Consider the following 15,982-nt stretch of genomic DNA (forward strand, 5'->3'; position numbering starts at 1 on the left):
TAATAAATGAGTATATGCATATATACGTACAAATATGTGCATACCTACATCTACCTGTATATATAGGTGCATATCTGGGTACAGGACGTTGTAAACAAAACGTAGACAAAAAAATAATAATAACCAGAGTACAGAAAACACACAGGCCACATAGAGAACATTTCCCTTCATCAGCTGCCACCATTCTAACACAGGCGTTTCGAAGAGTTAGGGCAGGACGCATCGTTAAAATGGCTCTTCCCACAGACCACAAACTAAATTTTTTCCCCCAAATTAAATTTGTACCATGCAGACAGAGAGAGAGAGAGAGAGAGACACGCACACACACACACACACACACATGTGGTTACTAAGTTTGCTTTCTAACCCCATGGTCCTCAGTTCCATCCAATGCACAAAATTTGTTGACAGAAATTTGTGGAAAGTTTGTTGTGTATAATGTGTGTATATGCAGTGTGAATGCACAAGTTTTATTTTCCATGTGTTTGCATTGATATGATTTGTGTGATGTTGATGTTATGGTTATGATCTCCCATAGATTATTTCCTGTAACTTGTTAGCTTAGATATTTAGTTATAGAATTCTGCTTCAGTAAGTCTTATCCAACCCATGCCTGTCTGGATAAGTGGATGTAAAAACAGTGACAGCAGTAGTGATGATGTGTATATAGTAGCAACCATAAACCTGGATAAATTTTCATATATGAACATTAAAACATTTCAAATTACATGTTGTGTAATATCTATCTCATTTGTTTAGCTTTGAGCCAATGTCAAACAGGAAGAGAGTAAAGTGCTTCCATCTTGATGTAGTTTTTAGAAGCAAGAGTTAGATTAAACAAATTAAAACTGCAAATGACATTAACAATGTCTATTAATTTTATAGAAAAGTATAAATGCTGTGTTAATGACTGATTAGTAACATTGGACTAATTAATCAGTTTCTCTGTTTTGATTTTCGAGTTTTAAGTTCAAATCCTTTCATTGTTGATTGTCGAGAGTTTGATTTTCTTAAGACTAAAGAATTAAGTACCTAAAAACAAATATGTAGTTTAACTCTTTAGCATTCACGTTTCTCCACCAAATGTAATGCTTATTTATTCACATTATTTAAAAATTTTTCTTGTAGCCTTGAGATTTCGATGATTTGATTGTTTATTTTTAGATTAACATTGTAGGTTTGGTGTGAGAGGCTGGATCTGGCCTGCTTTTTTACATTAAAATATTTTGGTCAGATTTAGCCAGTTTAAATGCTAAAGGGTTAAAACAACAACCCCAAACCCAACTATGTGACTGTACTAAAACTGCCAATCATGTCACAGAATGTCATCCACTACTCTAAGTCATTGGTTCTTGACCGGGGTCCATATAAGATTTTGTTGTTAAAATTTATGTGCAATAAATTGGTTGTTTCCACAATACACAGAATATTCTAACATTTTTTAAATACAGTTCTTAATACTTTATCTTAAAAATATGATTGGAGTTTTTAGACTTCAAATAGCTATGAAACTCCCCTCTTCACAGGAATCAAATGTAGTAAAAAATGGTTGAGAATCACCATTCTAAATCTATTCAAAACTGGAATTATTCAATGACTGCAATAATAACAACTAAGTCAGTGAATGGTTTTCTTGAGATTTCTTGTATTTGTAGCTATATCTTGAATTCTGTCATGTAAAAATTATCTTTACATTGAATCAATTTTATTTGTCAGTATTATTTTTTATAACCTGCTCATGACTGCAAATATTTTCACAGTTTTTGTTTTTATTTCAGGTTGAGAGTGAAAGTATTGCTGCCAAAGATGGTCGAATCCACCCTGGGGATCAAATTCTGCAGGTATTTCTTTTTTTTCAATTATTTCCTTTATTGGTTAATTTTATATCCCCTGAAATATTGCAATTTCTTACTTAAACCAACGGAGGAGTCTCCTCTATTTGGTTCTTTGACCTGCTAAACTCAGCAGCAAAAATCTGCCTTAAATCACAGCCCATTGTCATAAAAGAGGAAATACACTTTAGATAATGTGGTTCTCAATAGGCTTAAAATGTCAGGATGGCTGAAGCACCTTTGGCATAAGTATTGTTCATTCTGTGCTAACCCAGGCCTGAACAACAATAGAATCAATGTTTTACGTAACCAATATGAATGATGATAGCTAAGATTCTTTAGGTCAAAAGAGTTTTTCAGATAATATATAGAAGCACATACAATCATTGATATAATTCTTAGACAGAGCATCTAAAAATACCAAATCCAATATCGTCAGTTATAAATAAAATTTAAAAAATCCTTTTACAGCATCTCTTAATGTCTGCTGACTCATTTAGAATTTAAATTCATAATGAAACATCTGTACAGGCTTAGTCGTATGGTTAAAAAGTTGGTTTCATAACCAACAGGTTTGAAGTTTGATCATATTGTGTGATACCTTGAGCAGGTGTTTTCTGTAATGGTTTTCAGTTGATCCAGTAGTTAAAGTTGCAGAGAGAGAGAGAGAGAGTGATAGTGCATCAAGTTATATCCTTATATGTGAAAAAGATATATAAAACTTAACCATTCAATAAAATGCAATTGATAAAAAAAAATCTTGAAATTGGTGCTCTAGCATGGCCATGATCCATTTACTGAAGGTAGGGATGAAAGAAACATTGTGTTAAAGTTATGAACTACAAATTCTATTTCGTTATTGTTTTCAGTCTGTGCTGCTTTGGCTGTGAATTTAACCCACCCTTCATGATTTAGCTCATAAGTAGCTAATCTTCTGCATAAAATATATTCAACAACAATGTAAGGATCCTAGTTGAGCCTATATTAAACAAGGGTCTCACTTCAGTTGGAACTAAAACTTGAGCTATGGTGCTGTGAAGAGACAAAATAACTGACATTTCAAGCAGAGCCTTTTTTCAAAACAATTTGATATTTCCTCTCTCATTATTACACTTAGTTTAATTTCCCCTCACAACAGTGTTTTGTTGGTACATTTATCCATTTCCTGGTTTCACATTCCTTGTCCTTTCCTTTATTTACTATTCCAATAGAAGCTGCAAGTGATTATACAAATTTCTTGCTATCTACAGTGATTTTCCCCCAAGAGTTCATAGTGGTATTTGGGCCATGATAGTCTAGCCTGCAAGTCATCTTTAGTGGTACAAGTAGTCAGGAGTGTTTATTATTAGTGTATAGCGTAACTGATGTTACAAGTAATGTCGAGATAGATTTCATGATTATTCAGGGCAAGTACAGAGTGGAAAAGAAAGGCAAAGAATGTGTACAGGGAAGGAAGAGTGAATAAAATAAATACACTGATAAGTTACACAAAAAGAAACCCAGCTTGTATAAACATGAGAATATCAACTGTCACATACACATACACACATATATGACAGAAGAGCCTTTATATAAGCATATGTGGAAGGAAAGATGACAGCTAAAATATACTCCACCAATGTGAGAATGAAAGATGGAACCAGATATAGGGATTTAATGTGGAATCTCCTTTCTGTGAGTGTAGGACTGTCATGCGCTTGATTAATGTCCATTATTGGATTCACTTTATTGTTTGAAGTATTGAGAAATAACAAATTTTTTTTAAAAGTGCAAGATTGTGTTTTTTTAAAAATGCAAGATTGTGTTTTTTTAAAAAATGTGGAAAAATTTGATACAAATGCAAAATAAGGTTTCTGGTTTAGGTACAAGGCCAGTAGTTTTGATGGACGAGATTACTAGATTAAATTGATACCCTTGAATTGTTCTTCATTTTATTGACCTTGGAAGGATGAATAGTAAAGCTGATGTAGATGGGAGTTGGTTTCATAATATGAAAGGTTACAGTTACTCATGAATTTCACCCTTCAGATTTATTCCAACTTCCAATTCACACACGCACGCACACATTTCTAATTGTAAAATATCATACAAAAAAAGTGACATTTACAACCACAAACATTGGTGCAGTTCTCTATTGCTGTGTGTACCAGATGACAAAGAGCTATGCCACTCAGTTAGTCACCGTGACCCTTCAACCCAAACCAGCAGTGGAGAATAGATGTTACACCCCATTATGGTCCAGTGATTAAATTAACAGACATTTGTACAAACATTCTTTTGGGAAATGTTTTTTCTTTAAAACAATGTAGATATGCATACACTTAACACTTGCATAAAATATAAATTGGGAGCATTCAATCAATCAGTTTGCCAATATATTTTCTGTTGTTTGGGTGGTGAGCTGGCAAATGCTTAGTGGCTTTTTAGACTGTCTTTATGTTCTGAGTTCATATTCCACTGAGGTCAACTTTGTCTTTCATCCTTTTGGGGTTCATAAAATAAGTACCAGTTGAACACTGGGATCGATGTAATTGACTTAACATTTCCCCTGAAATTACTGGCCTTGTGCCAAAATTTGAAATCAATATATTTGCTATTATAATATCAAAAATGTATTCCTCTTGAGCATAATGTATCAACACATATCCTGGATACACATGTTGCCTTTCCAAGAACTCTGAAGTGATGACATTCTACTAGCCCCTCTTGGATTGTTTTGTTTTGTTTTAGCTATTTGGTATTTCTGTTTTACAAATTTCATTTTTGGAATGTCAACTGAGGGGGATTTGGTAACTATTTCTAGCAGTTTGAGTGATTATATAACGGCCATATAGTTGGCTCATTTTCAAAAGTTTGACCTAATAAGTGGTGTAGAATGTTTTTAGTCCAGGAAGATAGGGGTTATCCTTTCATACATATGTGGATGAAACTTCAATATATTCCTAGCATGGTCTATGTATTAATGTATAGAGAAGGTTTTTGTATATGTGTATGCAAGAGTGTGTGTGTGTGTGAGTTATCACTGTATGTGTTTACAATATTCTAGACATATGAAATGAAACCTATACATCTTATGTGTCACTAACGAGAACAGCTATATCTTATAACATGTTACATAAAGTTATGTACACATTTATATACTCAAGTGTATATATGCACACATACCCACTCACGTGTTAAGTGCACAAGAGCTAAACATAATATATGTACGTACACTCATTCACATTTACTTGTCTTACCCCTCCCCGATATGCATACATGCACCTCAGCGGCTTCCTAGATCTACTAACATAAATGTGCATATTTGTTGCAACATCATGTAAATGTTCTTTGCTGTCTGATATGAGAAGATCCAAATGTGAGTGTGCATGTGTGTGTATGTATGTGTGTGTATTATATTTATAAATTGTCAGTAGTTCATATATCCCAAAAAGAAGCACACTCTGAAGCATATATATATATATGTGTGTGTGCATACACACACATGTATATATATATATATATATGTGCATACACACACATATATATATATATATATATATGTGCATACACACACATGTATATATATATATATATATATATATGTGTGTGTGTGTGTGTGTGTGTGTGTGTATGTATGTATAAATATATCAACATTCAAATAAATGTGTGTGTATGTCTGTGCTTGCACACACATACACACAAGGGAGCTTGGAGTGAAAGAACTAGAGGTTTCTTTTAACACCAAGCAATATAATGGCAATCATTGTATACTTTTGTAGTTTTCCTTTTTAGACAGCACCATCAATTAGTGTCAAAGAAGCAAACTGGTAAAAATGCTTTAAGCACATCAAAGTGGGACTAGTTCTAGTGACTATATTAAACAGACCAGGCAGTGAAATTTTTCAAACGAATCCTGCAACTCTACTGGTTAAATTGATACTGCTTGCAGATCTATTTTTATTGGTACTCCCCATATCACTACTCCCTGTACCTCTGCCTTTTAAATCGATAATTGTTGCAATTCTGCTGTTGGAATTTATACTTTCTCCAACTCGTTTCTACAGACACTCACCATAACTCTTACTATCACTCCAGTCTTATCCACCCTATATTTTTACTCTTGCCCTTTTCCCAACCAAGATCATTTCTGCAATCACCTTTCCTTCTACCCATTTTTTTTCAAACACATTGTCCTGAATGCACAGTGACATTATAGAGTAGTGAGAATCCCTTCTGCGTTGCAAGGTAAAAAGTAACCTTACTATACTGGTGACTCAATAAAATGCTCCAATTTACATTTTATAAAATGTTTATTATAAGCTGATATTATTATTGTAGAATCTCAGATTAGAATAAAAACATCTGGGCTTCAAAGTGTTTATTTGTTTTCCAAGTTTAGTCTTATGTGATAATTCCAAGTGATTACTTTTTGAATTTACATTGACACAATCTCTTATGATTGACACATCTGCTTGTGGCATTTATCCTTTGTTGATCAAATAACAATTGACACAATGTTTAAGTATATAACGATGTGGTTAAGAAGTTTGCTCAGCAATCATATTGTTCAGAGTTTGTTCCTACTGCATAGCACCTTGGGCAATTATCTCCTATCATTGTCCTAGGTTGACCTATGCCTTGATAAGTGAAATTTACTAGATAGAAACTATGCACAGATGTACTGTGCATATTCTTGGATCACAAACTTAATTCATCATCCAATTTAGCGCCACCGTCTGGGTCTGGGGTGGTTTTTGTAGAGTCCCTTTTGTTGCCATGATTTAGACCAGTTTCTGATTTGTGGTTTCTTCCATTGCTTTCTTACTACCAGTCTTGGAACAACATCTGTAAAATGTCTCCTCTTTATATCTATAAAAAAAAAACAACAACAACAAAGGATTCCATGAAAATCTCTTATATGACTGGAAAAAATAGTTTAATAATGGATGGTATTATGGCTAATGTGAATTAGCCATTGGCAACCTATGTCTAGCAGCAAAATTGTACCAAAGTAAAGCATAACATTTGATTAAGAGACAGTATAAGCAAATGGAAGAAAGATAAGAGTTGGATGTGGAGATTTATTACAAAGTTCTAGCTTATGTTTATATAAACACGGCATTGTGTGCCATTCAAAAACATATAAGGTGCAATAGTTTGCCCACACTTTGTGTAAGTGATGCAAGCTGTGTATTAGCTATACGAGGGGGTGCTGAAAAGTTCCTGGCTTTAGGTAAATGAAAATACCAAGAGGATCCATTGATTATGATTATATTCAACATGTTCCTCTCTCAGATTCACACACTTATTGCAGCAGTCCTTCAGTTTTTCTAAGCCCAGTGAAAGAACTTGGAAGGTTGGGTTTCCAACCAAGCTTTTTGTGATACCCTTAAAGCAAGGAACTTCTCAGTACCCCCTTGTATATGAGGTCAGTGCTGGTTATATATGAGGTGTATTTGCTACATATGAGATGTGTGTTGGCTATAGGCAAGAATCGTGCTGGCTATAAATGAAGTGTGTCAGTATGTGTTCTAGCAAACTAGTTAAAGAAAACATTCTCTTGTTTGGTATCTTTGTGAAGAACACTAGAAATTATGTTAAACCATAGGTTTATCCCATCTAATAAAAAGGATTTTTCATGCATTCCACAAAAGTCTTGAACCACTGCAGTTAAAGTATAATGGATAAATTTTTAAGCCATAGTTGTTGTCATTGCTGTAATTAACCTTGTTTAACTCTTTAATGTTCAGATTACTCTGTCAAATGCAATGTTTATTTATTCCCATTGTTTTGAATTAATCATGCATTACCTCATAACTTCAAGATTTCGATGATATGATTGTTTACTTTTAGAAGGACATTATAGGGTAAGTGTGAAAGGCTAGATCTAACTAGTTTGAACAAAAAACAAGTAAAATATTCAGGCCGGACATGGCCAGTTTAAATGCTAATGGGTTAAACTTAGGTATTTTTTTGTGGACATGCAATTAAACTAATTAGGCTTTTGCTGTCTTGCTTTTTAGATTCAACATTCATATTGGTAAATAGTTAAATTGGAATAAAAAGTTCATCTAAATAATGGTAGACAAGCAGGTCTAATTTCTTAAAAAGTCACCATCATACCTAATTAAAAAAAAAACAAAAACAAAGTTTAAATGAAAGAATTGTTATCTTAATTTCTTTAAAAGATTATTATTTAGTCAAATGGTTTGTCTTAACAACAGTTTTCATATACAATTTTGAGAGATCAATCTTCAAACTTCATAAAAATATACTAAGTATTACATATATACTATTACTAGCACTATTGCTGCTTCTGACACTACTACTGCTACTACTTATTTAAATATGAGCAAAAATCAGCATTCAGAAATATTTGGAAATGTGTTCTATAAAGATATTCTTCATTCATTATAAAGAAATATCATTGTTGTAGCCTAACTTTTGTTTGAGATGAGTTTATGGATTGATAAACTATGGGTTTCTTTCTTGTATATGGAACCAACACTTCAGTTCTGGCCAAAGTGTGTTAATAGTTGCAACAAAGCATCTGCTACCTAATTTAAATATTTCATGTGTGAAAATCAGTGATAGAATGTGTTGTTTATGTTATTGTGCAATCAACCTGTTTCTGTTGTATTTCACGGCTCTGTATATTTGTAGACTTTTGAGATTTATAGGTTTTCAATATAAGACAGCAGTGTTGCACTGATCAAATAAATTGATTGGTGCTTGGGTTGTTATCAGCTTACAGATATACTTGTTCCAACATAGAACAGCAGCTCAATAGTAAATTCTTGAATTATATTTTAACAAGCACAGGAGTGGCTGTGTGGTAAGTAGCTTGCTTACCAACCACATGGTTCTGGGTTCAGTCCCACTGTGTGGCACCTTGGGCAAGTGTCTTCTACTATAGCCTCGGGCCGACCAAAGCCTTGTGAGAGGATTTGGTAGACAGAAACTGAAAGAAGCCCGTCATATATATGTATATATATATATGTGTTTGCATGTCTGTGTTTGTCTCCCCACCATTGCTTGACAACTGATGCTGCTGTGTTTACGTCCCCGTAACTTAATGGTTCGGCAAAAAGAGACCGATAGGCTTACAAAGAATAAGTCCTGGGGTCGATTTTCTCGACTAAAGGCGGTGCTCCAGCATGGCCACAGTCAAATGAGTGAAACAAGTAAAAGAGAGAGTAAGTGCGTTTATTTACCTTGTAATTCTGTCATGCTAGACTTTGTTCTTTAATCCAATGAGAATAGACTTTGGGATATTGGGTTGTTAAAGGTTTAAAATCACCTCCCGGTTTCCTTCTTCATATCAAAGTGTTGGATCGGTTACATTGTCTAGATCAGCTGGACCAGAATTGTTTCATTGCATTTGTGTGTGGGGTGAGTGTGCATGGAAAGAATTCTGATGCACGATATTCTAGTATTAAAAAATTCTCAAACTATTCTTTTTTTTATATGCTGATGTAGTTGTGTACATGTATCCGATTGCAAGTATTTCAAAAACTAACTATGAAGAAATATTACACAGGCATGGTTATGTGGTAAGAAGTTTGTTTCCCAATTACATGGTTCCAGGTTCAGTCCCTGTGATTGGTACTTTGGACAAGTATGTATCTCATTTCCATCCCCCCACAACCACTTGACAACTGGTGTCTGTGTGTTTATGTTTCTGTAACTTAGTGGTTCAGCAAAAAGGACCCTTGGAATAAATACCAAGTTTAGAAAAAGAAAAAAAGTACTTGGGTTGATTCATTCAACTAAAATTCTCGAAGGCAGTGCTCCAGCACGGTTGCTGTCTAATGACTAAAATAAAAGATTAAAAACCTGGTGTCTGCAATTTATTTGATAGCTACTATAGATCGAAAGCTTACTATGTTATTTGGTTAGTATAGGAGGAACCTTAGTCTAAAGATGTATAAGTCACCTGGAGAGCGTGACTTGATTAATTACTAGTTCTAGTTAACCATATAGAGAGAGCCTTCAGTTTTTTTTTTTTTTTTTTTTTTTTCTTTCTGATACAATTTCAGTACATTTAGTACAGTTAATTTCCTCTCTGTTTGAATCCAGATAGAAAAGACAAAACAGATAGGTGGAGTTAAATGAAATGGAGAATGCAGAGCAAAGCTGCTACCAGTTCCTTTATTCTTTTACTGTTTTCTTCGTTGCTTCCAGGGTTTATGTTGATCATGTTAATCTCGGTACTTTTCAATTACTATTTGTTCCATTACTGAGTTACAGGAAACAACGTCATTGTCTCTAACACACACACACGCAAAAATATGACAAGTTTCTGCATAGCTTCTATCTACAAGATTCCTCTCACAAGCTATTGATCAACTTGAATCTATGGTAGAAGACGCTTATGCAAGGTGCCTTGTTGTGGGATTGATCTTGGATCCTCATAACCATGCCTCTGTCCTTGCATAGACTCTAGAAATGTCTTTTAGCTAAACCTATGAACTGGTTATAGTTAACTGTCCACTTTAATTTGAACAGACAATCATAATTTTAATGCTAGAAATAGTTTCAGTAAATATAGCACAGATTATTTTAGCTAAAAAAACTATGTATTTTTACATTTGAATCTATTAATTACTCTCCTAAATCATTGTAATCAATACATTTTGTAGGTTACTTCACAATTTAGCTTGTTCTCTGAAAATCATTATGGTAAAACAGCATGAGGTATTTTCAGTATTTTTCTTCATCCTGATTGCCTGCCAAAAATTCATTTATTAGAATGAAAGTCAAAATGTTAAAATTATTGATAACAGATTATTAGTCTAGAAAAACAGTGCAGTCTTATAACCCTGTAAAGTCTTTATATTTCACATTGAATCTTAATTAAATTTCATTTTTAGTGTAATCATGAATGACAGTTTCTGTTTTATTTATCATGCAAAGAAGTGGTACAGATTTGAAGTCTAAGAACTTCATATTCTAAAGTTTGAGTTATAACCTGTGAAACATTAAAATTCAAGGCTTAGTATTTCAAGTTTTGTTCATGTTATAATAAATTCTATGACTTCAATAAAAGAGAAAATAAATAGATAAATATATAAATAAATAAAACCATACTTACAAGAGGATAAAGGGATACTTTATATAAATTAGTGTTGGTGCTGTAACAATGCATTAATCTGTTTTGAAACATGTTCACTTGTGGCAAAGTTGGATACATGGAAAGTTTTTTAAATTTTTATTGTTGTTGAAGAGATCAGTGAACTGAACGAACATATTGTTATAAAAAAACGTGCCAGAGAAAGTTAATCTGATTCACTGGATGAATAAAAAAAACTTATTACATGAAAAATTCATTACCAAATTTCAGGCTTATTGTGACATTTACTGGAGGTTATAAATAAATATAAACACATACAAACTCAACACATGTTTTTTTGTGTATCATATATATTTTTTATTATTTTGACTGCTTTTCATGCTGGCATGGGTTGGATATATATATATATATATATATATATATATAATTTTTTTTTATCTCAATATTAAATCCTGCTTGATTTGACCATAAGCATTGTCTGGGATGATTTTATATATATATATAAAAAACGAAAAAGTATAACAATATTGAAAAAAGTAATTTTAACATTAGGTTTCATCTGGAAACTACATTCTAGATTTCTTTTACCATTTCTGTAATGTGTGTATATATGTATGCTTTCTGATGTTTTAATTTTCTCTTTTTTTTCCATTTTTTTTTGTCTTTTTTTACACCCTGCAGATCAATGGTGTTGAACTTCATGGTCGAAACCAAGCAATTAAACTTTTTTCAGAGTCCACATTGGATATCTGTCTTCTTGTTGCTCGCCATCAAATCCAGGTAAAAATAACCAGCAATATTTTACTCTACCTCCGCTTCCAATATCAATTTTCGTTTCCTCAGTTTCACTTATTTCTTACATAACTGTTCCAGGAGCTTTTGTTGTTGCTGCTGCTGTTGATGATGATGATGGTGTTCTTGTTATCATTATCATTTATATAATTATTTTTTTTTCGACTGTCTTTTCTTCTGTTGTTGCCCCTCGGGGTTGGGTGAGATACTCCTTCTCCCCTGTCTTTCATTCAATTCATGTCACTCAGTTTTGTCTTAGCTTTCTTTTTGTTGTTCCTTCAATTTTCTTCCCCCCCCCCCTTTTATTCACTTCATTGCATTGAAAAAAATCTTCTCTAGCCTCTGGCTACCAATCTAATAAAACAGTATATAGGTACAAGTTCCGCTGCCTGGCTTAATCTAAGAATTTTTTCATAGTTCTATATAGTTTTTTATTTTCTTTTGGTAACCTTTCATTTTTATTCTTTGTGTGTGTGTGTAATTTATGTAAAATCAATGAATAATACATACATACATACATACATATACATACATATGTGTGTTGATAGTAACAAGTCATAGTATGTATCAAAGGAATGCTTTTTGTAAATATAAGTGGATGTGTGTCTCTATAAGACACAGATATTGATTAATTTTATAAGAAATGGAAAAAATATGTAAGAATGCAAAAAGACTAGTAATTCCTAAATTTGCACTTAGTCAATTTATCAGTTCCTAAGAAATAACTAATTTTGGACAGTTTATCATTAGTCTCAAGAGGAAAGGCCTTTATTATTATTATTATTATTAGAATCAATTATTAAATACAAGTCAGAAACAAATCATTATTATTATCATTACTACTACTACTACTATTTTTGTTATTATCATTATCATTGTTGTTGTTGTTGTTGTTAAGGCAAGGAGATGGCAGAAATCATTAGAACGGCGAGCAAAATGCTTAGTGGTATTTCGTCTGTCGCTACATTCTGAATTCAAATTCCACCAAGGTAGACTTTGTCTTTCATCCTTTTGGGGTCAATGAAATAAGTACCAGTTGAGTACTGGAGTTGATGTAATCGACTACCCCCCTCCTACAAATTTCAGGCCTTGTGCTTATAGTAGAAAGGATTATTATTATCATTATTATTATTAAGGTGGCGAGCTGGCAGAATTGCTAGCATGCCAGGAAAAATGCTTAGCAGCATTTCATCCATCTGAATTCAAATTCTGCTGGGGTTGATGTTATGTTTTATCCTTTCAGGGGTCAATGTAACTGACTTACCCTTCTCCTGAAATTTCTGGCCTTGTGTCAGAATTTGAAACCATTATTATTGAGTGAGGGAGCAGTGCATGCCATCAAAGTGACACTGGGGTACAAATATACAAAGCCCAGTATACCCATCATGACTACCCATCTGATAAGGGTAAACCAGGCCCATGCATCACGACCATATGTACGCGACATGGTGATCTCATATCAAGATAAACAGTATATGACCTTGCAAATGGGGCCCAGTTAGAATTTTCCTCAGGTTTAGTAGCCCCTCCCACTCAAAAGGTCCCTGCATAAGGTTTGTTTAAGAATGATGAATGAAACATCCATGTTTCCAGAAGTGAATTATTCAAATCCCAAAGAATTCCTCTCGACACCTGGCTATGAAGCCCCCCCCCCCACTACCCCTACTCATGATCAGAGATGCATATATCATCAGCCACTAAGAGACATACTCAACTGGTTAAGGTCAAGCAAATCTGTGGTATTGAGCAGATATTTGCTGTAGCCCATGTTTTATACCAAGACAAAACATGTACATTATTATTATTATTATTATTATTATTATTGAGGTGGCAGGCTGAACAAAATGCTTTGCAGCATTTCTTCTAGCTTTATGCTCTGAGTTCAAATTCCACCTCGGTCAACTGTACCTTTCATACTTTTGAAGGCAATAAAATAAATATCAGTTGGACACTGGGGTTGATTTAATCAACTTACCCCCACCTCCCTTAAAATTGCTGGCCTTGTACCAAATTTTGAAACCACTATTAAGAGGGTAAGCTGGCAGAATTGTTAGCATGCCAGACAAAATGCTTAGTGGCATTTTGTTCATCTTTATGTTCTGAGTTCAGAATCTTTTCAGCTTAACTTTTCTTTTCATCCTTTTGGGGGTCACTGTAATCAACCAGCCCCTCCCTACAAATTTCACTCTTAGTGCCTAAAGTCGAAAACATCATCAATAACATTGTCTATATTTAAGAGATGGGCAATTATATACATTATTTTTCAATGTTATTATTATTATTATTATTCAGGTCACTGCCTGGAATCGAACTCAGAATCTTGAGGTTAGTAGCCCGCACTCTTAACCACTACGCCATATGTCCAATAATAATAATAATAATAGTGATAATAATGATAACATCAAAAAATACCTTAGGAATGAGAACCCAGGTTCGAAATTTCCCCAAGACACCTGATGAAGGCCGGGGGGTATATCAACCAAAACATTGTGTTAACAACAAACAAGATGAGGACAAATATCCATCAAATGTAAATTAAGTAAATAATGAACATTGTCTTTGTCATAATTGTAACAAATACCTTCTTCACACAGCATGATGTGGGATAACTTTCCTTTTGTGCCATATTTTTAACAGGAAAAGGCTATCAATAAATTCTTTAGGTGATCAATAACTTGGAAGTTGGGTTGATAAATTGAAGTCATTTATTTATTATTAATTGTTATTGTTAGTTCTAAGTCAGGTCTGTGATTAAAGCTATTCCAGTAATGGCCCTCTCATCTTTATTCTTAGTATGGTGTCACTCTAGAACTACATTGCACAATCTGATGGGTTTTTCTTTTTAAGTGATAAATTGATGTGAGGGATAATTGCTTACTATTTCTAGCAAGTGTGGAGGTGTGTGGCTTAGTGCTTAGGGTGTCAGCATCATGATCGTAAGATTGTGGTTGCAATTCCTGGACTGGGCGACAAGTTGTGTTCTTGAGCAAAACACTCCATTTCACGTTGCTCCAGCCCACTCAGCTGGCAAAAATGAGTAATGCTGCGATGGACTGGCATCCCGTCCAGCTGGGGGGAACACATACGCCATAGAAACCGAGAAACCAGGCCCATGAGCCTGGCTAGGCTTTAAAAGGGCACATTTATTTTCCTTTTTATTATTTCTAGCAAGTCAGTCAACAAGGTTTTATATCAAAACAGATGTTTGGAAAACATCTTTGAATAAGAATATGACTGAAATTGTATCTGTTGAAATTACCTGCTACCACACCTATCTTTTATTTGTTTTAATCATTTGACTGTGGCCATGCTGGGGCACCACTTTGAAGGGTTTTAGTTGAATTAATTGACCCAAATACTTCTTTTTTTTAAAGCCTAGTACTAATTCTGTTGGTCTCTTTTGCTGAACTCCTAAATTACAGGGATGTAAACACACCAACACCAAAGAGACATACACACACACACACATATATATGACGGGGTTTCTTTCAGTTTCTGCTTACCAAATCTACTCACAAGGCTTTGGTCGACCCGAGGCTATAGTAGAAGACACTTGCCCAAGGTGTCACGCAGTAGGACTGAACCCGGAACCATGTGATTGAGAAGCAAACTTCTAACCTCACAGTCATGCCTGCACCTAGTAATGATACTATTTGGGTGAAGAATTTGATTAAAGTCTGATCACCTTGATATGGATATTGAACAACACTTCATTCAATATGACCTGTTTTGGAAGTGTTTCCTTTATGGGATCGTGTCAGTTTTGATTAAAAAGTGTTACTCTTGTTTCTTTCATATATCCTAATCTATGTACAGTTTATTTTTTTCAGTTGTAGCATAGTAAAAATATTATTTTAAATATCATTTCTGAACTAATGAGTGAGAAGGACTTAAAAGTTGGGTCATGTCATAATGGCTTGGCTTACATCATGTTTACTTGGGTGATATAATTGAAATAAACTTGGGAAGCCAAAGGCATTCAATACTCCCCTTCCCCCTCTCTTCACAAATCAACCAATGGATGATGATTTCTCTTTTTGTCTTTTGCATATGTGTAGTGTGGGATAAAATAAAATAAAATTTGAATAAATGTGGTTGGATATTTTTTTTTTTTTTTTATCACCACAAGAAATAAAGTAATTTTCTCTGGCAAACATAGGCTTATTTACTAAAAGAAAAAAAGAAAAAAAAATTTTGGTGTAAAATAAACAAATAGTATATTAATATAGAAAGTAAAAAAAAAAATAAAACTAAAATTAATATTGTGAAATAAAATAAAATAAAATAAAAAGAAAATAAGCAC

The 15,982-nt window shown here is 33.7% G+C and overlaps 1 protein-coding gene across 3 annotated transcripts in view; it reads left to right on the forward strand.

Annotated features, from left to right (window-relative positions):
- LOC106879078 (E3 ubiquitin-protein ligase PDZRN3-B) overlaps positions 1-15,982 on the forward strand; it is a 768,027-nt gene that overhangs the window by 740,495 nt on the left and 11,550 nt on the right. For 2 of the 3 annotated variants that reach the window (XM_052968369.1, XM_052968371.1), the window contains exons 7-9: positions 1,779-1,841; positions 11,569-11,667; positions 13,972-14,004. In XM_052968369.1, coding sequence (XP_052824329.1) covers positions 1,779-1,841; positions 11,569-11,667; positions 13,972-14,004 — 195 coding nt within the window. The remainder of the gene's footprint in view (positions 1-1,778; positions 1,842-11,568; positions 11,668-13,971; positions 14,005-15,982) is intronic. The other variant, XM_052968370.1, reaches the window with a different exon arrangement.

The sequence above is a fragment of the Octopus bimaculoides genome, chromosome 5 (genome assembly GCF_001194135.2).
Source record: "Octopus bimaculoides isolate UCB-OBI-ISO-001 chromosome 5, ASM119413v2, whole genome shotgun sequence".
In the NCBI taxonomy this organism is placed as follows: domain Eukaryota; kingdom Metazoa; phylum Mollusca; class Cephalopoda; order Octopoda; family Octopodidae; genus Octopus; species Octopus bimaculoides.